Raw genomic sequence first — 27,992 nt, forward strand, 5'->3', positions numbered from 1 at the left:
ATATTTTTTATTAGCTATAAAATAGGAAAGGACTGATGCAAATGTGATTCATGGTCTACGATTCCGTTTATGGATTAGAATGTAAATTTTTTGCTGCTACTTTTGTTAATTCATTAATGCTACTAAGATTTTCTAATATTTTATTAAATACTGGACAGTTATGAAACTTTCCCATTTGTGAGCACGTTATCCATTTGGACCTGACTGCAGTAGTCGTTGAAGCATTTAAAAGGTCAAAATCGTAGGACATCTGGAGGGTTATTTGCATTTCATCTTGAGGAAATATGCTTAGGATATGATGTTAAATGGGATGGTAAGGCGACAAATTAATAATTGAACTGTTGTTTGAAAAGGCATGACTCTTCATTTCCATTTCATTCAGTTTAAACATGTGGTCTAGCAGTAGAAACTCGTGAATTTTTTATGATGGAAGTTCTCAGATCAGTTGATGCATCCTATTTTGCAAACAAAAAAAAATTTCCAAAATACAAGTATGAATAACCAAATTTAGTGGTAACGCAGCTGACCTCGTACACAAGAGGTGCAAGGTCCTACTCCCACAGGGGTCAAGAATACTAGTAATTCTCTCTGGTACTGCAAGTTCAATTAAACTAATCCCAAATGTACTTTCTAAAACTACTTTTGGTACAAATTGCCAACCTAAAACTGGATTAATTTTTTGGTACTAAAGCATAAATTCATTTGCAGAGGCTCCTATCATGCTTGAAAATGTAGGCTGACTCTCGCATCGCAGAAATATGGAGTATATATGTTGCTTCTCTATGAGATGTAAGGTTTGGACTGATAATTTTTCTTCTTGTTGTGAAAGACATGATGGACATTTATTGTTGCTTATTCCCAAGTAAAAGTATCAGATCACCAATCCAAGCTTATACTTCTTGAAATATAAAGTTTGTCAATGTATTCGATGATTGGAAGCGAAGCATCAATGTATCTTCTCATTTCTCTCTCTGCTGAATCATCTGAGACATTAGCAACAACAAGTAATTGATGAGGGAAACTTGAAACATTATTGGCTAGTATAAAGCCTTAATTATTGACAACACATAACCATAAATCTTTCCAGTTCAACAGAGAATGGCCTTAATTCAGTCCAAGTTGAGAAAGCAGTTACAGTTGAATCCACAAGAGCTCCCTATTGATTAGTTACATATTTCTCTGATTGCTCAGTCATCTCATGCTTGGCAACACAACAATTATGTTGGTCATCAAAGTACCATTTCCTACCCTTGCACTCTTTTAACTGTTGACAAACTAGTATACCAAATCCTAATGTCAGATCCCAAATCTTTATTTCCACAGCTAAATCAACAACTTGTCTAATGGCAGAGGGAGAGCAGAAAGTAAAGTTACCGGTCTCATTTAGCTTCATCAGAAGTTGGTCTCTTGTTGGAAGAGCACACATACCAGCAGAGACAGCAGTTCTGACAGCCCATGTATGATAGGGTGCACAAACTTTTGCATACGCCATTGAAGCAGCTTCTTTCAGGGAATCGTCACTAAAGAGAAAACATAAGGTTTAGAGAGCTTATTTAATACAAGGAAAAAGGCATAAAATCCCCCCTCAAACTATCACCATATTTCCAACTACACATTTATTCTTGAAGGGGTCCTAACTCCTAATACCCCTTGAATTATTCTAAATTGGAATATATACCCCGTTAAGTGTTGAGATGGCCAAGAGAGTGTATTTCACTCTCTTAAAGAGAGTGAGAAGCAAAAAGAATTGTTAAAATATTAATTTTCCTAATTTTTAAATTTTTTCTTTTTTTTTTCTTTCTTTTTTTTCTTGTTTTCTCTTCTATTTCAACATCTCGCCTCCTCCAACACTATCAGAAGTTTCCACCCATCTTCCACCACTTAATCGGACTTCTTTGACTCAGTTTGCTGATGTAAACTCCGAATTGCCACCACCTTCTCTCCACAAAGGCATAATACCATCTTTCAGTCATAAACTCTAGTTTTCCATCCTCACATTTATTTTTTTCGCCGAAACATAATCAGATTTCAATTAGGAATTTTACCCATCGTCATCGTCAAAAGACCACCCATTCTGCCACCATTTCTCTAACTCCTTTTTGTCATTAGATATTCTCTTTTCATGAAAATCATACCATTTTCCAACTCTTCCCTTATCACAAAAATCTTACTATTTTTCAGCTATCGAAGAGTTTCACTAAACCCCAAATCCAATGATGTAAAAAAGAAGTACTCCATTAACGTTTGAAAAAAATTCTATTAAATAAAGGGAAAAAAAGAGAAAAAGAAAGTAAGTAGAACAGAATAGAGAAAAAAAAAGATAGTGCTAAGCAAAGAAGAACCCGGTATGGATTTCTGATTATATATGGACAGAGACGGCAAGTACCATTTGCTGCAAAAGGAAGTTAAAAGAAGAAAAGGAAAAAGGACAAAAAGGAAAAGAAAAAAGGGAAAAACATAAGAAATTAAAAACAATAATATTACGTGGCACAATGCGTGCAAATCACCACCTAATACAAATTTGGGTGTAGTTTTTCAAAGTGGTACATATTTCACTTTAAAATAGTTCAAGGAGGTATTAAGACCCCATTGAAGAATAAATGTGTAATTGGAAATATGGTGATAGTTTGAGAGGGATCTTATGCCTTTTAATTCCCTTAGAATAATATAAAGGAAAATGGATTAAAGGTGACCGATAAGCTTCAGGATGAAACAAACATTTAGAGAGAAATGAATGTAGTCTCTAGAGAGAAATTAAAATCACATAAACATTTAGAGAGAAATGAATGTAATCTCTAGAGAGAAATTTAAATCAAATCGTCTACCTGAAAAGATCAGACTCAACATTCTCAATATCTATGCACATCTCTAATAAACAAATTTGTACAAGACCATTATTTACTTCTCACTTGGCAAATATCTATTTACTTTTTGGACAATATAAAAAAAAATCTTCATAACGATGCGAGGATCATTATCTACTTAATCCACAAGTGACGGTATTTCGTCAGACCTCTGTTGTACTTCTTGAAAGCCAAAGTTAATTCACACATAAAGTGAAAACCCCAAGATACAATAAAATTAGGAGTAACTCAATTGTTGGAATTTCTCTTTCTACTGTCTCTAATTTCTTCTTAATCTCATCTCATTCACAAATTAAAACAAATCTAGAAGAAAAGTGTTAAAATATTGTGTGGCATTTAGTGTTGAAATGTGAAAATAATAAACTTGTATTTTATTTGTTCACATTTATTTACATTTGTCTACATTAGGTCATGAATTAGAATATTAAGTTAGTACATGTATTGGAGTATGAACACATTGATGTACATTGGAAGATACAATATCTAGAGGTGTTATCCATGTACTTTGGAATATGTAAGGTGTGGACATGATTGGTGTGCTTACATGTACTCTAGGATAGTTACATGAAGGACTTTTTCTATAAATAGTCATGTATTCCTAGCCATTTGGATCAAGTCAAGTTGAATAGAAATCATCATTTCCTCTGCTTTCTTTTTTGTGAGTTTTGAATGTTCTTTTGTGTTGTCTTGCTCTTCCAAATTTTTTAAAATTATGGTATGAGAGACGGTGTGTTTGAGAGACAATCAAACTTGGAGAGAAAATGATAAATAGTAATGGAACTACGTTTCAAGTTCCTATTCTCACAATAGAGAACTATGAAAATTGGTGTATACGGATGAAGGCCTTGCTTGGTTCCTGTGATGTTTGGGAACCGGTGGATGTCGGAGGTGATGGAGCGGAAGATGATGCTAATTTTAAAAAGAAATATCAAAAGGCATTCACTCTCATCCATCAATGTTTGGATGACAAGATGTTTGAGAATGTTGCAAATACAACCACCTAAAAGCAAGCATGGGAGATTCTTCAAACTTCCTTTAAAGGTTTGGATAAAGTGAAAAGAGTTCTTCTCCAAAATTTAAGAGGAGAGTTTGAATCATTGCATATGAAGAAATACGAATCCATTTCGGATTATATCTCAAGAGTTTTGACTATTGTCAATCAAATGAAGAGATATGATGAAGACTTGAGTAATGGTAGGGTCGCTGCAAAAATACTACGATCCCGTGATTCAAAATTTAATTATATTCTTGTGGATATTGAAGATTCCAAAGAATTGGAAATCATGACCATTGAAGAACTCACGGTTTCTTTACAAGTAAATGAAGAAAAGTTGAAGAAACCGAAAGAAAAATCGGTTGAACAACCGTTGCAAGCAAAACTTTCTTTCAAGGAGAAAGATGAAAGGCGTGGGTCGTAACAAAGAGGTCGTGGACGTGAAAAAGGTCGTGGTGGAAAAGGAAGATGTAGTAGCCAACTACCAAATAAAGAAAATAAGAGCCAAGACTCTAATCAAAGAAGAGGTCGTGGAAGAGGTAGAGGATGGAGGCAAAATCAAGGAAGGTGTAATAAGTCCTATTGAATGTTATACTTGTCATAAATTTGGTTATTTTTCCTGGGAATGTAAAACTAATGTAGAGGAAAAAATTAATTTTGTGGAGAGCAAAAATGAAGATGGAGATGGCACTTTACTTCTCGCTTGCAAAGGAGAAGAAAGTGTAGAGAGAAATTAATGGTACCTTGACTCCGGTGCAAGTAGCCATATTTGTGGAAGAAGAATTTATTTGTGGAGCTTGAAGAATTGAATGGTAAAAACATCACTTTTGGAGACTCTTCGCGGGTTAAAATCAAAGAAAAAGGTACGATTTTAATTCGCTTGAAAGATGGTAGTCACATTAATTTTTAATATTTTATATGTACTGGAGATGAAAAGTAATATGTTGTGTTTGGGACAACTTTTGAAGAAAAATTATGATATTAATTTGAAAGATAAAAAGTTATTCATGAGAGATAAAAATGAGAGATTGTTAGCCAAAGTTCCTACGACTAATAATAAAATATTTAGTTTGAACCTTCAATGTGATGTTCTAAGGTATTTGCTTTTCATGTGACAAAGATTCATCTTGGGTTTGGCATATGAGATTTGGTCATGTGAATTTGTTAGTCTAAGGCTGATGAAAAAAGAAAGCATGGCTAATGGATTTCCAACTATTGATCATCCGAGCTAACTTTGAGAAGGATGTCTCTTTGGAAAGCAAGCAAGAAAAACCTTTCCTAAAGAGTCTTTGACTAGAGCCCGATGCCTATTGGAGTTGATTCACATGGATGTGTGCGGACCAATGAAGCATCTTCACTTGGTAAAAGTAATTATTTTTTACTTTTCATTGATTAGTTTTCTAAAAAAACTTGGGTGTATTTTTTGAAAGTGAAATCGGAGGTGTTTGATACTTTCAAAAGAATTTAAGAGCATGGTAGAGAAACAAAGTGGCTATCAAGTTAAGTCATTGTCGTCCGATAATGACGGAGAATTCACTTCAAATGAATTCAAGGTATTTCGTAAAAATAGTAGAATTCATCACTTTTTGACTGTTCCAAGATCACCACAATAAAATAGCATCGTGGAAAGAAAGAACCGGACTATTCTCAACATGGCACGGATTATGTTGAAAAGCAAAAATATACCAAAGGAGTTTTGGGATGAAGCAGTTTCTTGTGTAGTGTATTTGTCAAATTTGTGTCACACCAAGAGTATTCGTGACAAAACACCTCAAGAGGCTTGGAGTGGTTTCAAGCCAAACGTTGCTCATTTGTAAGTTTTTGGGATCATTGCCTATGCACATGTGCCGGATGAGAAGAAGTCCAAGCTTGATGATAAAAGTGAGAGGTATGTTTTCATTGGATATGATCAAAGTTCTAAAGGTTATAAATTATATAACCCAATAAATGGCAAGGTTACCATAAGAAGAGATGTTGAGTTTGATGAAGGTAATGCTTGGGAATAAAAAACTAAAGAGCAAGATTACTCTTTTAGTCCTTTATTTGATGAAGATGATGATGAAGAAGTTGCGGGGAAGCCTATCACACTACCTTCAACACCTCCAGCATAAGTTCAAGAAGAAGATTAGTCAAGTTCAAACTCTTCAAGTGAAGTGCCTTAGAAAACTAAAAGTTTTCGTGAGTTGAATGAAAACACGGAAGTGGTGAGAAAATATTTATATGATTTGACTCACTTTTATTTATTGGTAGATAGTCAATCTTTAACTTATGAAGATGCTGCCCAAAATGCCAAATGGAGAGATGCCATGGATGAAGAAATCAAGGCAATCAAGAAGAATGATACTTGGGAATTAGCCACACTTCCAAAAGGCAAAAGTACCATTGGTGTCAAACGGGTGTACAAGTTGAAGAAAAATTCCAAAGGTAAGGTGGAAAGGGACAAAACAAGATTGGTTGCCAAAGGATAGAAGAAAAAGGCCGGTATCGACTATGATGAAGTATTTGCACCGGTTGCTCGTTTGGAAATAATTTATTTTATTATTTTTTTGGCAGCTCAAAATCAATGAAAAATACATCAAATGGATGTGAACTCGGCTTTCTTCAACAGTCTTTTGGAGGAAGAGGTTTACATTGATCAACTTTTGGGCTACAAGGTTGAAGGACACGAAAATAAAGTGTTGAAATTGAAGAAAGCTCTTTATGGCTTGAAGCAAGCGCCATAGGCTTGGAATAGTAGAATTGATAAATATTTCCAAGCAAATAATTTTTCAAAGTGTCCACATGAACATGCACTTTATGCCGAGATTGCTAAAAATAGTGACATCTTACTTATTTGCTTGTATGTAGATGATTTGATCTTTACAGAAAATAATCCAAATATGTTTGAAGAATTCAAGGAAGCTATGGTAAGAGGGTTTGAGATGACGAACATTGGCTTAATATCCTACTATCTTGGAATCAAAGTGCAACAAAGGAAGGATGTCATTTTTATTTCTCACGAAAAATATGCAAAGGAAATTCTCAAGAAATTTGAGATGGAGAATTGTAATCCCGTGAGCACCCCATTGAATGTGAAGTTAAAGTGTCCAAGCATGGAGATGGAGAAAATATGAATCCCAAACTTTTCAAGAGTCTTGTTGGGAGCTTAAGATACATGACATGTACAAGATTAGATATTTTTTTGGTGTTGGACTTGTGAGTCGCTTTATGGAAAAGCCTACTACCTCCCATTTGAAGGTAGCCAAAAGAATACTTCGGTACATCAAAGGTGCACTTGATTATGGAATATTTTATTCATCTTCCAAAGACTCCAAGTTTGTTGGATATTGTGACAATGATTGGGCTGGTGATATTGATAATCGAAAGAGCAACCTGGTTTTGTTTTCTTTCTTGGAAATTTCACATTTAGATGGAATTCTAAGAAACAACCAATTATGACTTTGTCAACTTGTGAAGTAGAGTATGTAGCAGGTTGTTCTTGTGTTTGTTATGAAATTTGGTTAAGGAGATTGTTGGAGGAACTTCACCTATCTCAGAAAGGTGCAACAAATATTTTTGTTGACAACAAATAGGCTATTGAACTAGCCAAGAATTTTGCATTTCATGAAAGGCGGAAGCATATTGTAATGACCGATCGGTCGTTTTAAATATTTTAGTCCCGATCCCCTAAATTATACTTATTTTATGCTATATTGTGGTTATGTAACTTTCCGGGGTGGTTGGTTTTGGTTTCGGGTGAGGTTCGGAGTGAAATGGAAAACATAGTCCCTAAGTTGGAAGGTTAAGTCGTAGGAGTTGACCGTAGTTTGACTTGTATGAAGATGACTTCGGAATAGAGTTTTGATTGTTCTGATATCTCCATATAGTGATTTTAGTCTTAAGAGTGTGTCCAGATGTTAATTTAGAGGTCCATAGGTCGTTTCAGCGTGTTTTAGCAAAAGTTAGAAAGTTGGAGGTTTTTGAAATGTTTGACCGGGAGTTGACTTTATTGATATCGGGGTCGGAATATGATTTTGGAAGTTTGAATAGGTCCATAATATTATTTATGACTTGTGTGCAAAATTTGAGGTCAATCGGAGTTGTTTTGGTATGATTCAGCATCAGTTTCGAAATTTTATTAGACAAAATTGTATAGGAATGATTTGGCATTGTCATAGAGCTTGTGACATGTATTACGTCGGGTTTTGGGCTATTGTATACACTTTGAGCTGTAGAGATTTCCCTTTATATATATGTTGTTGAGTTTTGATATTTTTTATTATTGTTTTCATTCACTTCCGGATGTTTTTTAGGCATAGGCTTACCTAGTCTTAGAGACTAGGTGCCGTCACGACATCATACGGCGACAAATTTGGGATCGTGACAAGTTGGTATCAGAGCTCTAGATTCATAGGTGTTATGAGTCATGTTAGTTTATAGATATGTATAGTGTAGTCTTGTCCCACATTGGAAGAGGAGTAATATCTCCTTGTAGTGTATAGCTATAAATAGGGACCTCTTGTATTGTATTTATTCATTCAATATATCAATAACATATATTCTCCCGTGCCTTCTCACATGGTATCAGAGCATTAGTGAGAAAAGATCGTTGTGCGTCATTCCAGCGTTAACCGGGAAGAAAGAACTTAGTCATCGTGTAATTTTTCCGGTGACCTAAGGCTTGTCTAAGTGAAAGTCACTTTCTATCGGTGTTGTGCTAAAACCAACACCAATCATCAGGTAGATCACCCTCCGACTACCAACCCCTTGAAATTTTATCCGGCAGAAAAGCCGCCACGCTCCTCCACGTGCCGGAAACAACTTTTTCGGCGAGGGTTCCGGCCACTTTCCGGCCATTTTTTCGCGAAGCTTCTTCAGGACAGTGTGTTCTACTCAAAATTCTGAGCCTACCCATCAAATTCAAATCAAATTCCGGCCACTTTTATATTTTTCCAACGTGAACAGTAACTTCTCTGGCCATTTTTTGAAAATATTTCTTCAGGACAGCTTGCTCACAGAGGAATTCCGAGTCTATCCATCCTGGTTACAACAAATTCCGACAACTTTGGAATTTTCTGGCGAGGTACAGTGTTTCCGGCGTGAACAGTGTTCCGGCGCAGAACAGTGTTCTGTTTTCCTTGTGTAAACAGTGTTTTTCAAGCTATTTCTTCAGCTACTACTACAAATTGTAGCGACATGGGGGGACCGATGCTTTGAATAGTCGGATGGTTTCTTTAGCAGAGTATATTGAGTTCCTTCAGTATAAAGCATGTAAGCAGACATCGTCTGAGATAGCTTCTGTTGTTCAAACAGGTAATAGCGTGACTTGTTTCTCCCAATCTTCATCCTCTGAGTTTTGGGTCATTGATTCAGGTGCATCAGATCATATTTCTGGTAACAAATCTCTTTTCACTACTATTTCGTATTCTCAATCTCTTCCAAAAGTCACAATGGCCAATGGGTCTCAAACCATGGCAACTGCAATAGGTCAAGCAAGCCCACTTCCTTCCTTACCTTTAGATTCAGTCCTTTATGTTCCTAATAGTCCTTTTAATCTCATAGCTGTTAGTCGCTTAGCCAAATCACTTAAATGCACTGTTTTATTTCTTGATGACCATGTTTTTATACAGGAACGCAGTACGGGGCGGATCATTGGTACCGGGCGTGAATCAAACGGACATTATTACCTTATCCTTGCTAAATCACATGGACTCACATCTTGTCTTCCTTCTACAACTTGTCCTGTTACTGATTCACCAGATTTATTACATAAACGGTTGGGACATCCCAGTTTGTCAAAACTTCAGAAAATGGTATCTGGTTTATCTCACTTGTCAGCTCTAGAGTGTGAGTCATGTCAGCTTGGTAAGCATACCCGCTCCCATTTCCCTCGACGTCTTGATAATCGAGCAGAGTCACCTTTTACTTTAGTCCATTCAGATATTTGGGGTCCTAGTCGGGTCAGTTCCACCTTAGGATTCCGCTACTTTGTTAGTTTCATTGATGATTATTCCAGGTGCACTTGGATATTTTTGATAAAAAATCGATCTGAGCTGTTTTCTATTTTCCAGACCTTCCACGCTGAAATTCAAAATCAATTTGGGGTTTCTATTCGCACATTTCGTAGTGATAATGCCCGAGAGTATTTGTCTTCCCCATTTCAGCAGTTTATGAAATCTCATGGGATTATTCATCAAACATCTTGTCCGTACACATCTCAACAAAATGGGGTAGCTGAAAGAAAAAATAGACATCTTATTGAAACTGCTCGTACCCTACTCATACAATCTCATGCTCCGTTGCGTTTTTGGGGGATGCCGTTCTTACATCTTGCTATCTTATTAATCGTATGCCATCTTCAGCTATCCAGAACCAAGTTCCATTCTCTGTCTTGTTTCCCCACTTACCTTTGTTCTCTCTTCCACCCCGTATCTTTGGAAGCACTTGTTTTGTCCATAACCTTACTCCAGGAACAGATAAGTTAGCTCCTCGTGCTCTTAAGTGCGTATTTCTGGGTTTCTCGAGAACACAAAAGGGGTATCGATGCTATTCTCCTACCCTCCAGCGGTACCTTATGTCCGCTGATGTTACCTTCTTTGAAACCCAATCATACTTCACAGGTTCAGGTCATCACTTAGATATTTCTGAGGTACTACCAGTTTCATCTTTTGGAGATTCAGTCACTCCAGCTCTGCCACCTACAACTCCAGTTGTAGCTCCACCACCTACAATTCCGGTTGTAGCTCCACCACCTATAGCTCCAGTTCCTCCACATAATCCAGTTCAACCTTCTGCAGCTCCACCATTCTTGATTTATCATCGTCGTCCACATCCAGCATCAGGCCCAGGTGATTCACGCCCCGCATCAGATTCTGCACCTACTGCGGACTTGTCTCCTCTTAGTCAACAATTTCACTCCGCAAAGGTGTACGATCCACACTTAATCCTAATCCCCACTATGTCGGTTTAAGTTATCATCGTCTATCGTCACCACATTATGCTTTTATATCTTCTTTGTCCACTGTTTCTATCCCTAAGTCTACAGGTGAGGCACTATCTCATCCAGGATGGCGACATGCTATGATTGACGAGATGTCTGCTTTACATGCGAGTGACACTTGGGAGCTTGTTCCTCTTCCTGCAGGTAAGTCTACTGTTGGTTGTCGTTGGGTTTATGCAGTCAAAGTCGGCCTGGATGGCCAGATTGATCGGCTTAAGGCTCGTCTTGTTGCAAAAGGATATACTCAGATTTTTGGGCTTGATTATAGTGATACTTTCTCTCCCGTGGCTAAAGTAGCATCTATTCGTCTCTTTTTGTCCATGGCTGCTGTACGTCATTGGCCTCTTTATCAGTTAGACATTAAGAATGCTTTTCTCCACGGTGATCTTGAGGAAGAAGTTTATATGGAGCAACCACCTGGTTTTGTTGCTCAGGGGAGTTTAATGGTTGTGTGTGCAGATTGCGCAGGTCACTATATGTTTTGAAACAGTCCCTCGAGCTTGGTTTGGTAAGTTCAGCACAATTATTCAGGAGTTCGGCATGACTCGTAGTGAGGCTGATCACTCTGTGTTTTATCGGCATTCTGCTCTTAATCTGTGTGTTTATCTAGTGGTTTATGTTGATGATATTGTTATTACTGGTAATGATCAGGATGGTATTACTAATCTGAAGGAACATCTCTTTCAGCACTTCCAGACTAAGGATCTGGGCAGATTGAAGTATTTTCTAGGTATTGAGGTCACTCAGTCTAGCTCAGGTATTGTTATTTCACAGCAAAAGTATGCCTTAGACATTCTTGAGGAGACTGGAATGATGGGTTGCAGACCTATTGACTCTCCTATGGATCCGAATGTTAAGCTTCTGCATGGACATGGGGAGCCTCTTAGAGACCCTACGAGATATAGGAGGTTGGTTGGCAAATTGAATTACCTCACAGTGACTAGACCTGACATTTCTTTTCCGGTAAGTGTTGTAAGTCAGTTTATGGATTCTCCATGTGATAGTCACTGGGATGCAGTTGTTCGCATTCTTCGGTATATAAAGTCAGCTCCAGGCAAAGGATTACTATTCGAGGATCGAGGCCACGAGCAGATTGTTGGGTACACAGATGCTGATTGGGCAGGATCACCTTTTGATAGACGTTCTACGACTGGATATTGTGTTCTAGTAGGAGGTAATTTGGTCTCGTGGAAGAGCAAGAAACAGAATGTAGTTGCTCGATCTAGCACCGAAGCCGAATATCGGGCCATGGCTATGGCGATGTGTGAGTTAGTTTGGGTCAAGCAGTTGCTCAAGGAGTTAAAGTTCGGAGAAATCAGCAAGATGGAACTAGTGTGTGATAACCAAGCTGCTCTTCATATTGCGTCAAATCCGGTGTTCCATGAGAGGACTAAACACATTGAGATCGACTGTCACTTTGTCAGAGAAAAAATACTTGCAGGAGATATTGTTACAAAGTTTGTAAAGTCGAATGATCAACTAGCAGATATTTTCACTAAGTCTCTTACTGGTTCTCGTATTAGTTACATGTGTAACAAGATCGGTACATATGATGTGTATAAACCGGCTTGAGGGGGAGTGTTAGTTTATAGATATGTATAGTGTAGTCTTGTCCCACATTGGAAGAGGAGTAATATCTCCTTGTAGTGTATAGCTATAAATAGGGACCTCTTGTATTGTATTTATTCATTCAATATATCAATAACATATATTCTCCCGTGCCTTCTCACAAGTCACAAGCACATTTAGTAGAGTCTCGCGGATCAGTACAGAGATGTATGTACTTATCTTTAGGAGGCTATGGAACTGTTAGGAAAAAGCTTCACTTTTTTGATTCCTTATCGTGCGAAATTGTTGACTCGGTATTCTAAATCTCTGTCTTTCTATTCTCTTACATATGGTGAGGACACGTACAGCCGGATCAGATGACCAGACACCCGTGCCCTCTACTAGAACTGCGAGAGGCCGGGATCGGGGTAGAGGTAGAGGACGTCCATATGGTGCTGCTAGAGCACCTGTACGTGCTGCTACAGAGGAGCCACCAGTAGACCCAGTTGGAGAGCAGGAACCTGAGATGCCTGTTACTGCCCCAGCACTCCAAGAGACTTTTGCCCAGTTTATGAGCATGTTCAGAACTTTAGCTCAGGCAAGGTTGATCCTACTTGCTCCTGCCACATCTCAGGCTTGGGGAGGAGCACAAATGACTCCCGCCCGTACCCCAGAGCAGCGGGTCCAGGTTGACCAGGTTCTAGAGGTCATACCAGTATAGCCGGTCGCTCCAGTTCAGCCCGAGGTGTAAGGCCCCGTAAACCTTTGCCAAGGTATTCTAGTTTTGTGGTGGCGAGGTTGGGTAATGAGTACGGATGTAGTAGTTCTCTCCGCGGTACGAACTTTTAGGGTTGAAGAATGCATCGAGGTGCTGGTGGAAATTCTTTTGCTCAAGGGCCAGTTATGCGATCAGATTAGCGACCGCATATCCATTATGGGGGCTGCATACCCGTCGTAGAGTTGGGCAGAAGAATGGTTGAATTTTGAAGGTCGTTTTGCGGCCCATTCTGCGATCGCATATCCATTTCGCGGTCCGCACATCCATCGCAGATTTTGTATAAAGAATGTTGTTGGTGATTATGCGGTCCGTTCTGCGGCCGCATAAGTGATCTGCGAACCGCAGACCTGTCTAGACCATCCAATCTTGGGGCATCACTTTCGCGGTCCGTTTTGCGGACCGCATATCTGTTCTGTGGTCAATTCTGCGTCTGCAGACCTGAGTTCGGAGGGTCCATTTTCCCTATTTTATAACCCGACCCTATTTTAATAAATAGCCTTCGGGACTTATTTTGGGGCAATTATCTGATGATTTTAGAGAAAGGTAAGAGCATTTTAGAGAGAGAAGGAGGAAACCTAACATTCTAATCACATATTCTTGCACCAATCTTCAAGAATCAAGGAAGTCAATCACTAGATTATCATCTATCCAGGTAAGTTCCTATCATATACCACCCATGCAAGTTATTTTAGGGTCTAAGTATATTGTGGGATTGGAATTAGGTCATGCATATGCCAATAGATTGTAGTATGTGGGGTTAATAAACCATTTTCGGTAGTTCTTGTTGAAATTGGTTGAGAGAGGAAGGGATTACCATTGTAGGGTTTCATAGTCTATCTTGCATGCTAGGTGGTTGACAAAATTCTTAGGGGAGTTACACCATGGGAATCCTTCTAATTATTAACCGATTTTTGCTATCTTCTTATAGATTGTTATTGCTAAAAGTGTGGGGCGTTGTAGTAACTTAAGGAAAGCTCAAACAAGGTATGTTGGCTAAACTTCTCTTTTAGAATCGGATTCCATAATGTCCCCATAAGTTTAAAGTGTGGTTGGACTAAGTTCCTAGTTCCCCATGTTCCGAGTTATTCCTTATAGATTTTACTATTTTGAGTAAGCTTGTGTTGAAAGATGTGTACTAGAAATGTGTATCGAATGCTCATATCGTATTGTGCTCTCCTTCGGGAATGTATTCAAATGTGACCAATGTGTCAGAATATTATGATTTCAATCATGTTTTATTGCAAGTTATTATGCCAAGTTGTGGAAGAAAACTCAATGTGCTAAGACTCTTATTGTTCATATATATATCAAATCTCGATTTCCAAGTATCCTTATTGTTGATAAACTATGACTAAGTTCGGAAGTGGAAGAATTAAGAGTGAGGTATAAAATGTGGCCATGGTTGTTGTAACTAGAGCACTTGAATCAAATTCGTGTTCCAATCGTAAATTACCATGCTCTCCTTTATAAGCAATTCCAATGTGACCCGAGTTCTTACCTACTCACAAGATGAAATTGAGTATTTCCCTTTTGGGAAAAAGTATTTCAAAAATAAATGGTGTACCACTCGTTTATGATTTTAACGTGTGTTTCTGTTGCTGGTTAGTTTTTCCCATTCTTTTGGAAGAAACCTATTGTGTCTAAAGTTTCCATCACTAATGAACTTGAAGTTATGAATTCCGGAATATTCAATATGTTGATGTTTGTGATAATAATCCTTGTAAGTAAAGAAACAATAGTGTGGAATATAAGATACGGCCACCGTGCCATGAATGAAAAATCATAAGTATGGCCAAGAGAGACAAGGAAATAATGATGTTGTGAATGGTTGAAAGTACTAATGAAGGTATTTATGCTTTGAAAGATAATCAGGTGAATATAGCATATGTTTGTACTTTTGTTTCCCTTGTGTGCAAAACAAAAATATTTTTGGGAGTATCATTAGCCAATCAAGGAAGGGTGGGTCGTAAGGCCCACACCCGAAACTATACGTGGGGGTGTAGGAGTGGATTGTGATTATTCCCCTTATTTGGGATGAGATTGAAATATTGATGTGATTGTGATTATTCCCCTTAATTGGGATGAGGTTGTTCATAGCCATAGATTTAATGTCGACTCACACGGCATATGTGGGGAGATGACCTAGTCGGTCGGGTGTTGATCGGACGCCATGTTGCGCACATGGTGGTACTACTCTTGGTAACACCTTTTTTCGCATCACATGTCAAACCACATTGTTCGTGGGGAGATGGCCTAGCCGATCGGGTGTGATCAGACTTCATGCTAAAAACACGGTGGTATATCGGTGCTAATGATCTCCCAACCAAATACACACACACATACACACACACACACACATATATATATATATATATATATATATATATATATATATATATATATATATTGTTTTCATATTTTGAAAGTTATTATGTTTTAACTGGGCATTTGGATATTGTTAATTGTGACTTGCTGTTTCTATGGTTTTCCCTTTCTTATATTGGAATTCTATTTTGAAAGTGGATATATAGCTTTACATACTAGTACTATTCCATATGTACTAACATCGAGCCCTACTATGTTCCAGGTTTCATGTCATTTGATGTTATACTTTATGTTTTGAGGTATAGCAGGGGCCTTATCGCCGACACTTCCATTCTTCTCTTCTATTGTACTTAGAGGCTCCGTAGACAGGTTGTGGGTGGTGTTTGATGTTGGGAATTAAACTAGTAAGTGTTGGTATTTGGCAAACATGCTTTTCATCATATTTATAAACTAGTAATATTTTGGAAATCATAAATGAATATCCTTTAGTAATGGAAAAAGATTGTGGAACACTTGACTCTTCTCATGTCTATCACTTGCACTGATTCTTATATTGTTAATGGCAAGGTTGGGTAGACGGCATCTAGTAGGCTTGCTTAACTGAGGTATCTCGATTAAGCGTTGGTCGCGCTCTCCGAGGTAGAGGAGTGACACCAGGTTAGGGCAGCAGCTTCTGAGGGGGAGCAACTCAGTCTCGAGAGGTACAAGAAGTACAACCCTCCTAATATCAACGGTTTGGTTTCAGAGGATGCCCAAGGTTTTCTTGAGGAGTGCCAACGTATCCTCCGTATGGGTATTGTGGAGTCTAGTGGGGTTGCTGTCACTACGTTCCAGCTAAAGGGAGCGACTTACCAGTGGTGGCGAGCATATGAGTTGGGTAGTCCGGCCAAGGCAGCTTCACTCACTGGGCTCAGTTCTCAGATATGTTCTTGGGGGAGTTTGTTCCCCAGAGTCTCATAGATGCATGGCGCGTAGATTTTGAGAAGTTGCGCTAGGGTTCAATGACCGTATCGAAGTATGCGGTCCGGTTTAGTGATTTATCCAGACATGCACCAACCTTGGTTACTACTGGTAGAGAGCGAGTCCGTCAATTTATCGAGGGGCTCAACCCTGGTATCAGATTTAGCATGGCTCGAGAGTTGGATATGGACATTGCATACTATTTGGTAGTAGTGATCGCAAGGAGTTTGGAGGGTATATGAACCCGGGAGAGAGAGGAGAGTAAGGCCAAGAGGCATCAAGATTCTGGCACATACAGTGGTGTTCGTGCCCCAGTTGCAACTCGTCATGGTAGGGGCTTTGTGAGTTGCCTTGTTCATTCAGCACTTACAGCTTCCATAGGTATTCTATCCACTCCTAGGCCATATGCTCCCTATTATGCACCGCCATTGTCTAGTATACCTCCTGCACGGGGTGCTTTTAGTGGTCAGTCCAGCCGATCAGGCCCGAATCAGTCACATCAGTCGCGTCTTCCGAGAGCTTGTTTTGAGTGCGGTGACACTCATCACATGGTGAGGTATTTGCCTCAGACTCAGTATGGGTGCACCTCCAAAGACTACTCAGGCTCCGCGTATTCCACCGGGTCCTTAGGCTTCTCAGGATGTGGTTACCACACCTGTTGCCACTCCACCTGCGCAGCCATCTAGAGGTGGGGGTCGGGCAGGTAGAGGTCACCCTAGAGGGGGAGGACATGCCAGATATTATGCTCTTCCTGCTAGGAAGAAGGAAGTTACATCCTACTCAGACATCACAGGTATTGTTCCGGTCTATCATAGAGTTGCATCAGTCTTATTTGATCCACGCTTCACTTATTCCTATGTGTCATCTTACTTTGCTCCATACTTGAGTGTATCTCGTGATTCTTTGAGTTCACCTGTCTATCTGTCCACACCTGTGGGAAATTCCCTTGTTGTTGACCGTGTGTATCAGTCGTGTTTAGTTGTTCTTAGTGGTTTTGAGACAAGAGCCAATCTATTATTGCTCAGTATGGTAGATTTTGATGTTATTTTGGGCATGGACAGGTTGTCGTCCTATCATGCTATCCTTGATTCTCACACCAAGATGGTGACGTTGGCTATGCCAGGTTTACCACGGCTAGAGTGGAGAGGTACTCTAGATTATGTTCCTATCAGGGTTATATCATTTCTAAAGGCTCAACGGATGGTTGAGAAGGGATGTGATGCGTATCTAGCATATGTGAGAGATGTTAGTGTTGATACTCCTGCCATTGAGTTAGTTCCGGTAGTGAGGGATTATCTAGATGTATTCCCCGTGAATCTTTCAGGCATGCCGCCCGAAGGGATATCAATTTTGGTATTGATTTGTTACCGGGCACTTAGCCTATTTCTATTCCTCCATATAGTATGGCCCCATCAGAGTTGAAAGAGTTAAAGGAGTTGTTGCAAAAGTTGCTTGATAAGGGTTTCATTCGGCCCAGTGTATCACCTTGGGGTGCTCCGGTCTTGTTTGTAAAGAAGAAGGATGGTTCTATGCGCATGTACATTGATTATCGCCAGTTGAACAAGGTTACAGTGAAGAACATGTATCCATTGCCACGTATTGATGACCTATTTGATCAGCTATAGGGTGCCAGAGTGTTCTCAAAGATTGACTTGCATTCAGGCTATCATCAGTTGAAGATTCAGGAGTCAGATATCCCGAAGATTGCCTTCAGAACTTGATATGGTCATTACGAGTTCCTTGTGATGTCTTTTGACTCATTCCTCATTATGTTTATTGACGACATTTTGGTATACTCCCATAGACGGGAGGATCATGAGCAGCACCTGAGGACCATGCCCCAGACCTTGAGAAAAAGGGAGTTGTATGCAAAATTTCTAAAGTGTGAATTCTGGCTTGATTCGATGGCATTTTTGGGTCATGTAGTGTCGAGTGAGGGGATCAAGGTAGATCCGAAGAAGATTAAAGTAGTGCATAGTTGGCCCAGACCGTCTTTAACTACTGAGATCCAGAGTTTTCTTGAGTTGGCAGGGTATTACAGTTGATTCGTAGAGGGTTTCTCTTCTATTACTGCACCTATGACCAGATTGACCCAGAAGGGTGCTCCGTTCAGGTGGACTGAGGAGTGTGAGGAGAGCTTTCAAAAGCTCAAGACAACTTTGACTATAACTTAGTGTTTGTGTCGCCTTCAGGTTCGGGTTCTTATACTGTGTACTGTGATGCGTCGCTTATCGGTCTCGATGCGGTGTTGATGCAAGATAGTAGGGTGATTATCTATGCGTCTAGACAACTGAAGGTGCATGAGAAGAACTATCCTCTCCACGACCTTGAGTTATGAGCTATTGTTCATGCCTTAAAGATTTGGCAACACTATTTGTACGATGTCCCTTGTGATATCTATACAGATCACCAGAGTCTACAATATCTGTTCAAATAGAAGAATCATAATCTACGGTAGCGGAGGTGGTTAGGGTTGCTTAAGGACTTTGACATCACCATTCTGTACCATACCGGGAAGGCCAATATGGTGGCCGATGCCTTAAGTCGCAAGGCGGAGAGCTTGTGTAGCTTAGCACATATACCTGTAGCAGAGAGGCCATTAGCCTTGGTTGTTCAGACCTTGGCCAACCAGTTTGTTAGATTGGATATTTCTGAGACGAGTCGAGTTCAAACTTGTGTTGTTTCCCGGTCTTCTTTTTATAATCATATCAGAGAGTGTCAGTATGACGACCCCCATCTGCTTGCCCTCAAGGACATAGTTTAGCACGGCGATGCCAAGGAGGTCATCCTTGGGGATGACGGTGTATTACGGATGCGGGGCAGGCTATGTGTGCCCAATGTAGATGGCTAGCGTGAGTTGATTCTCTAGGAGGCTCACAGTTCGTGATACTCCATTCATCTGGGTGCTGCCAAGATGTATCAGGACTTGAGGCAGCACTATTGGTGGAGGCAGATGAAGAAGGACATAGTGGAATATGTAGCTCGGTGCCTAAACTGTCAGCAGGTGAAGTATGAGCATCAGCGGCCAGGTGGATTGCTTTAGAGGCTAGAGATTCCTGAGTGGAAATGAGAGCAGATCACTATGGATTTTGTTGTTGGGCTCCCATGGACTCGGAGGAAGTTCGATGCAGTATGGGTGATTGTGGATAGATTGACCAAGTCAGCTCATTTTATTCCAGTGGTGACTACTTATTCTTCATAGCAGCTGGCTCTAGTCTACATTCATGAGATTGTCAGGCTTTATAGCATGCATATATCCATCATCTCTATCTGGGGTATGCAGTTTATAGCGCGGTTCTGGAGGGCCGTACAACATGAGTTAGGCATGCGGGTGGAGTTGAGTACAACGTTTCACTCTCAGACGGATGGACAGTCTGAGTGCACTATTCAAATATTGGAGGATATGCTTTGTGCGTGTGTGATGGAGTTCGGAGATTCTTGGGATTAGTTCTTGCCTCTTGTGGAGTTTGCCTACAACAACAGTTACCAGTCGAGCATTCAGATGGCTCCGTATGAGGCTTTGTATGGTAGGCGGTTCCGATCTCCGGTGGGTTGGTTCGAGCCGGGTGAGGCTAGGCTATTGGGTACAGACTTGGTTGAGGATGCTTTGGAAAAGGTTAAGTTGATTCAAGATCGACTTCATACAGCCCAATCCAAATAGAATAATTATGTGGATTAGAAGGTTCGCGACGTTGCATTCATGGTTGGGGAGCGGGTCTTGCTCCGGGTTTCGCCCATGAAGGGTGTTATGAGGTTCGGGAAGAAGGTCAAGCTGAGCCCTAGGTATATCGGACCCTTTGAGATTCTTGAGAGGATTGGAGAGGTGGGCTTAGATACTTGCACTACCACTCAGTCTAGCTGCAGTTCATCCAGTATTCTATGTTTCTATGCTCCGGAAGTATCACGGCAATCCGTCTCATGTGTTAGATTTCAGCTTAGTCCAGTTGGACAAGGATTTGTCTTATGTTAAGGAGCCGGTGGCCATTTGGACAGGCAGATTTGAAAGTTGAGGTCGAAAAATATTCCTTTAGTGAAGGTTCAATAGAGGGGTCAGCCAGTCGATGAGGCGACTTGGGAGATCGAGCATGATATGCGTAGCTGTTATCCTCATCTTTTCCCCACTTCAGGTATGTCTCTATACTCGTTCGAGTACGAACGTTTGTTTTAGGAGGTGGACCATGTAACGATCTAGCCGGTCATTTTGAGTATTTTAGTTTCGATCCCCTAAATTATGCTTCCTCTATGCTATATTGTGATTATGTAACTTGCTGGGGTGGTTGGTTTTGGTTTCAGTTAAGGTTCGAAGTGAAATGGGACACATAGTCCCTAAGTTGGAAGATTAAGTCGTAGGAGTTGACCGTAGTTTGACTTGTGTGAAGATGACTCTAGAATGGAGTTTTGATGGTTTTGATAGCTCTGTATGGTGATTTTAGGCTTAGGACCGTGTCCGTATGTTGATTTGGAGGTCCATAGGTCGTTTCGGCGATTTTTGGCAAAAGTTGGAGGATTTTGAAAAGTTTGACCGAGAGTTGACTTTATTGATATCGGGATCAGAATCTGATTACGGAAGTTGGAATAGGTCCGTAATATCATTTATGACTTGTGTGCAAAATTTCAGTTCAATCGGAGTAGTTTTGGTATGATTCGGCATCGATTTCGAAATTCGGAAGTTCATAATTTCTTAAGCTTGAATTTGGAATGTGATTCCTAGGATTTATGTTATTTGATGTGATTTTTGGCCTCGAGTAGGTCCGTTATGTATTTTGGAACTAGTTGGTATATTCAGATGGGGTCCCGGAGGCTCCGGGTGTGATTCAGATCGAATCTGGAACAATTTGGACTTGCTGAATTTTGCTGAAGATTGGCAGCTTCTGGTATCTTCGCACCTGCGGAGAGATTGGCCGCAGGTGTGAGCTCGCAAAAGCGAGCACTTGGTTTCAGATGTGGAGCTAGGCATGCCCAGCTGGGGTCGGAGGAGCGGAAAATGTTCCGCAGTACCGACTTTTCTTCTGCGATGGTGAAAAACACAGGGGTGACAGTGGTCGCATGTGCGACACTTTTTGTCGCAGGCGCGCAGGTGTGGTCCTTTGCTCACAACAGAGGAGAGTGAGGAGTAAGTCATGGCCGCACATGCGATGGAAATTCTACAGATGCGGCCGTAAGGTCGCAAATGCGTCTTAACTGGACAGAAAAGGAAAACATTTGATGGTTTGATTCATAATTCATTTTGGGACTTAGAGAGCTCAGTTTGAGGTGAAATTTGGAGGGATTTTCAAAGAGAACTATGGGGTAAGGAATTCTAACTCGTTTTTGATTAATTCACATGAATATATTGATAATTTCATCATTTAATTATTGCTTTTGAGTTGGAAATTAGGAAAAATTGGTAGAAACTCCTTAGGCTAATTTTTTGAGTTTTGAAAGGCGAATTGAGGTCGAATTTAAATAATTCATGTATGGTTAGACTCAATATCGAATAGGTATTCAGGTTTTTTTAATTTTGTTTGGGTTCCGATACGCGGGTCCGGGTTGACTGTTTGGGACGATTTTTCAATGCGTTGCAAAGATCGTAATTTCATTGTTTACATTAGTTTCTTATAGTTATATTTATAGTATGAAATTATTTTGGCTAGATTCGAGCCGTTCGAAGTTGAAAAATTGAGGGAATGACCTTCTAGTTGACTAATTTAGCGTGGTTTGAGGTAAGTGACTTGTCTAACCTTGTGTGAGGGAAATTCTCCTTAAGATTTGGTATTATTGTGATAATTGTGATATGTGAAAGCTGTGTATGTAAGGTGACTAGTGCGTACACGGGCTAAAATATTTCCGGTTGTTAGCTATGTAGTTTCCTTTCATACTTTAATTGAGTTACTTAACATGTTATGGACATCATATTTAGTCTAATTTCACATGTCTACTTGTGTTATCCCTTATTTGCAAATTGTCCTACATGTTTAGTTGAAATACTTGTTTTTTTTATTCCGTATTCATTATTTAACTGTTGAATTCTTTACTTGAAATTGTATTCTTGGAATAGCTTGATGTTGAATTTGGTATTGAGTTGCAAAGGCCGTGGTTCCTATTAAAGCAAAGTGTAAGTTGTGAAATATCATTTTATTGAGTTACTCTCCGGTTGTTATTGTTGAGACTTTGTGTATATTATGGTTGAGCCGTGGGCTCCTTATTATAAAATTCTATTATTGTTTGGCTTTTCTGGAAAGTTGTGATATTGGGCACTTGAGGTGCGAATTGTGATACGTTGTGATATTGATACGCATGCGGTGGTATAAGGTCTGGGTATTGAAATACATGCGGTGAGATAAGATGGGCTTGATACGCGTGGCTAGTAGGAGAACTACTAGAAGCCATGCAGTGTGATAAGATGGGCTAAAACGTATGCTATTTTGGGAAAAATAATTTTTAAAACTAAATGTAAAGGCTCCCGCGGTGATATAAGGAAAGACTGTGAGTTACTTTTATGATTTGGGACTACGAGGCGGTACCTCGGTAGTGGCCCTTGTTGATATTTCTCTATTTGCTGTATTTGTTTTGGCTATTTTGTTTCCTTAAGGTGTAAATCCTTGTTTCCTTACGTGTTGTATTACTGCCTTGATTCTGTGTTGTTAATTTCTGGTAAATTTCCTTACTGTTTCATTTCCATTGTCATTATCAGTATATCATTATATCTTTCGTCTCGTTTTTTATTATCTCCAGTAGGGCCTTGACCTGACATCGTCACTACTCTACCGAGGTTAGGCTTGCACTTATTGGGTACCGTTGTGGTGTACTCATACTACGCTTTTGTATATCTTTTTGTGCAAATCTAGGTACATCTTATCAGTCCCGACACTAGTGCGCTGAGTTTGCATTTGGAGACTTCAAGGTATACCTGCCCGCGTCCGTAAGACTCGGAGTCCCCTTCTATCCCTTTTTATATTTTCCTTATTAGACACAGTTGTATATGAATGATTTGGCATTGTCATAGAGCTTGTGACTTGTATTACGCCGGGTTTTGGGCTATTGTATATACTTAGAGCTGTAGAGATTTTCCTTTGTATATATGTTGTTGAGATTTTAGATTATTGTTTTCATTCAGTTTCGCATGTTTGTTAGGCTTACCTAGTCTTAGAGACTAGGTGACGTCACGACATCCTACGGCGGAAAATTTGGGATCGTGACACATATTGATACTAGGTATCACTTTATTAGAGATTGCATATCTAATAAAGTTATGGAGCTTGAGCACGTGAAGTCACAAGACCAAAGTGCAGATATTTTCACCAAGCCGTTGAAGATTGAGCTTTTTCAAAAGCTAAGGAAGGCTCTTGGAGTGATGAAACAAGTTTAAAGGGCGATGTTGAAATGTGAAAATAATAAACTTGTTTTTCATTTGTTCACATTTGTTTACATTTGTCTACATTAGTTCATGAACTAGAATATTAAGTTAGTATATGTATTAGAGTATGAACACATTGATGTAAATTGGAAGATACAATGCTTAGAGGTGTCATTCATGTACTTTGGAATATGTGAGGTCTAGACATGATTAGTAAAAATTCTAGATCCGCATCTGTCTGAATCCAGCTCTACTGTTATGCATAAGTATACTGTTGAATTTGAAACAATGGCAAATCCATCTTCTTCTTCTTTTTTTCTAGTAAGAATTGAGTGCATAAACTAGTGTAAAAGTAAATAAAAACAATAATTGGACATATTCCATAAAATAAGAACAAACTGAAAGGAAAAGAAAAGACAACACACAACTGGATTATGCCAAAATTTATGCAAAAGCAAGAGGAATATCATTTCTATAAAAAGAAGGTAAAATACGTACTAGGTTGAAAGAAAATTCTGAAACAAGGCTCTGATCAGGTCTAGACCCTGGCGAACTCTGCGCAAATTGCGGGAAAGGCTTCCTGGTGTTCTAACTGTATCGCTTCTAACATCAGAATCAAGGATACTGTTCAAACTTCCAAATACTTCTGATGCTTCTGCAAGATCACGTACCTGAAAGTGACATTCATGCTTAAACAAAAAGGTATGGTGGATCGATACTGGTATATACCAGAACGAAAAAGTTACATACAATGAATTAAGGAAAACTACCAGAAGAAAACAAAATCTCATACTGCATAAAAGGAATGTAATCGCCTAATGGTGGCGAGAAACTGTCCCAACAACAAATTAATCAATTTACTACGACTCATTTCCTAATTAGTTGAGGTCCGACTATATAAATCCTTTCTACTCCATCTATTATGCTATATTCAGGTCCATTTATTCCAAGACTAAACAATTTTGTTTTCTTTTAAGGTAATTTAGGGCTCTCTAAAACTAGAGGTTCTCTTAACGTCACATATATCCTTTAACAAGAAGCATTTTAACATATTATTGAACCTCTACAACGAGAAGACCCGAAAAGAGTAGTAATAGCTTAGTCATGGCTCTTCAATGGCATAAACCTTGAATAAACTTATTGTGTAAAAGACCAAAAAGGATGCAACTGATTTATGAACTCATGGCTTTAAGCCTTTGAAAATAATGTTCATGCACTAGGCAGCGAACAAGTTAACTGTCAAACAATATGCTTAAGAAGAACGTAATCCGAGATCAGGCCAAAACCAAAGGTCTTGGTGAAAAGGGGGAGCTAGGAAGGGATTTGAAAATCAATTCATCTTTGAGCAGTGAGGGAAATAATTGTTAAGTAAGATAGAAAAGAAAATACTTTCAGCAAAAAGGCATCAACACCAGAAAATAGAGCAGAACCATTTTGAATCTTTTGATGATAGCTACAAGCAAAAGTAAGTCCGCATAGTCAAGGGTAGAAGCGTAGAGCAAAGTTAGTTGAATGCTTTAAAGACAACAGACTTGTAGCTAGTGGTGGCAAAATATTAATAGAAAACAGTTATTCACCTATATTATCCACTAAAAATGGGTTGCATAATGAACTTTTTAAAAACGGGTCAAATATGGATAAGAATCATATTATCCATTTAGAAAATGGATAACAATTGGATAATTAATGAGTTTAACTTTTGTATTTGTAAAGCCTCAAATTGGGGTTCCTCAAGTTTGGGAGACTAAGAATTCTCCCAAAAATGATCATATTCAAGAAGTCATGGATAATATTGATATCCATATTATCCTTCGGTTAACCAATTTTTTATCCGTATTAAATATGAGTCAGGTCAGATAATTTATCCATTTTTGCATTAATCGTTTTCGACCCGACCCATATCCAACCCGTTCGTTTGCCACCCCTACTTGTAGCAATGCCTATAAATTTATGTCATTAGATCTGCTACATGGAGTAAAATATCAAAAGAGCAAGATCAGCTTGTTATGACTTTGTTTTGTTAGTACATTCTGAATAGTATTAAGATGACTATGGTCACAATGCGATATACACTTGAGGGGTACGTTATAATACTTCTCTCCTGTGAGTTTCTACCAACCAATCACCATTCTCAACTTCCAATCAGCTGACAAATTAATGTAATCTTTGCCAAATTCATTAAGAACTACAGGCGCAGATAGATCCTACTTGTGGAGTAGTTGCGCATTTGTCTTTATATCTCAAATGAGAGTAAAATTTTCATATGAATTAGATATCACGGTATGTACACTTACATCAAGATGTTTTGCACAATGCCTCCACAATTTTCCTGGAATATTTTTATCGGAAAAAGAACATTTTATTTTATTTAAGTTAACATCTTAGAAATATAACTAATCATCCAATAATTGCTTCCTGAAAACTGAAGAGAATTAAGTTGACCTGTTAGACTCGAGACACGAGCAGTGTAGAATAAAGTTCGAACTACGTAACAGTCAAAGATATCCCTTTCAGAATAGCCATGACATGGGGCCATTACTATGACTAGCACAAGAATAAGCTTATATTCTATACTGTTCCTCTCTAATGTTTAATCACTCACAAAAATAACTATGTTCTTCATACCGAATAAATTCCAGTGTTGTTACAAAAATCAACAAATCCAAACTACTGGTTTTATTTGTAGCTCGTGACCACTAATTTTCTTAGAGCAGCTTCATACAATTTTCTTTCTAGTCTAAAAGGAGGAGTAATAACCCTGAAAACCAAGGTTTGTGTCCAAAAATAGGTGACACCAGATGAATTCTTCCATCTGTCTAAGTATGTGAACATAATTACCCAATATATGTGCTACTAGGAAGAAGCACATACACAACGGATCAGTTAAGGTGAGCATGAGCTGGCTGCGACAACATTGTTATCAATTATTCTAAAAGGCTAACAAGAGAGGAGGTATTCCTAGTTTTCTCTTATTTATCGGGTTCACCATCACAAACATTTTTGCTTTCATGCCGTAGGGTTCTTAACAATATTTATGTTCTGAAAGAGAACCAGAAAAATAAACATAAATGCAACAGAGCAATATATCATAATATATTTGGCTTTTCTTTTGCAATCTCTCAGGGAAGTTATGGCATATTCCACATTTGATTTAAAAATTATTATAGTCAGACCGCTCAGGTAGAATGCCAATTCTCATTACAGTGTGATGTAAAATCTAGGTCTTAAGCATTTATGGTGTTGAATAAAACATGAGCATATAAACATTACCACTGGATAACTATCGTGGAGCCAGTCCAAGGGATACCATTTAGTTTTCAATCTGCTAAAAGACTCCTCTTATTTTCTTTATCATGTTTTAAGGGGAAAATGAAATAAACATCCTTGGAAATAGAAGATATGCAAATTCCTTTAAATTGATTTCTTAACAGTTTATTCCTAGTTTCGCTATATTGTAATCCAACAAATTTTATGTCATATTTGTATCTAAATAATAGCCCCAATATTCTAGCATGTCTCAATAATACATCTCCACAACCTATTTGGGATTCTCGAAACGACCCAGGTTCCATACTAACTCATCCTCTTTTTTCTTTTCGAAATGTGACAAACAATGGGTGAAAATTTAGAAGAAGGAAAGTGAGAAGAACTAACTTTGGAGACATATTCAAGCTCTGCAAATTTAAAAGCGATCCCAAGGCATCCAAACAGGACAGAAACAAGGGAACAAGCATCACAAAAAGGCTTCAGCCTAAGATCATCGTAGCCGTTTGACTTTAAGCATGATGAAAGCTCCTCAAATGCTTCAGCTATTGCAGATAAAGGTGTCCCTGTCCCTGCATCCTCAAAACCATCATCCTCATCCATCGGAATTCTTGTAATCCTTGTGCTGCCTGCTTTCTTTGTCTCCCTTCACAATTAAGAACATGGTTTCATTTTCCAAAAATAAACATTTATCTTAATGGGAAGTAAAAAAAAAGATAGAAAGAAAGAACGAATCAGATATTCAAGATTTTGTTTTCGGTGTATCCACTGATAAAACGGAAGCATGCGTACTTTTCTCTGCAATGTTGCCTCTTGTCTCTTCTTTTGAAAAGGGAGTAGAATTGGAGGGCCATTTTTCTTGGCTCTGCGAAGATTGCGGTTAGTCCTCTAAACAACACTCACTATTTTATTACTCCTATCTATCTTGTATATGCACTCAATAC

At 39.0% G+C, this 27,992-nt stretch overlaps 1 protein-coding gene across 2 annotated transcripts; it reads right to left on the bottom strand.

Annotated features, from left to right (window-relative positions):
• Positions 1-477: 477 nt before the first annotated feature.
• On the bottom strand, positions 478-27,991 carry LOC104095601 (ACD11 homolog protein). 2 transcript variants are annotated; one of them, XM_070185600.1, is made up of 5 exons: positions 27,841-27,988; positions 27,439-27,694; positions 24,283-24,455; positions 1,375-1,520; positions 478-983 (listed from the first exon to the last, which is right to left on the bottom strand). In XM_070185600.1, the coding sequence occupies exons 1-5, from the start codon at positions 27,900-27,902 to the stop codon at positions 877-879; spliced, it is 744 nt and encodes a 247-aa protein (XP_070041701.1). In that variant the 5' UTR covers positions 27,903-27,988; the 3' UTR covers positions 478-876. The 2 variants fall into 2 exon arrangements, with proteins under 2 accessions (XP_070041701.1, XP_070041700.1); XM_070185599.1 differs by lacking the exon at positions 478-983 and adding an exon at positions 1,081-1,275 and having other exon boundaries at positions 27,841-27,991.
• Between the last annotated feature and the right edge of the window lies 1 nt (position 27,992).

This window comes from Nicotiana tomentosiformis, chromosome 9 (assembly GCF_000390325.3).
Source record: "Nicotiana tomentosiformis chromosome 9, ASM39032v3, whole genome shotgun sequence".
In the NCBI taxonomy this organism is placed as follows: domain Eukaryota; kingdom Viridiplantae; phylum Streptophyta; class Magnoliopsida; order Solanales; family Solanaceae; genus Nicotiana; species Nicotiana tomentosiformis.

What these genes read in the sequence shown, in the direction of transcription:
- LOC104095601 (XM_070185599.1), bottom strand. Translation starts at nt 27,902, where the DNA reads ATGGCCCTCCAATTCTACTCCCTTTTCAAAAGAAGAGACAAGAGGCAA. An exon ending in AGCTTGAATATGTCTCCAAA is followed by an intron (nt 24,456 to 27,438) that starts GTTAGTTCTTCT and finishes TGTCACTTTCAG; the next exon opens with GTACGTGATCTTGCAGAAGC. An exon ending in GATGAAGCTAAATGAGACCG is followed by an intron (nt 1,276 to 1,374) that starts GTAACTTTACTT and finishes TTGGTATACTAG; the next exon opens with TTTGTCAACAGTTAAAAGAG.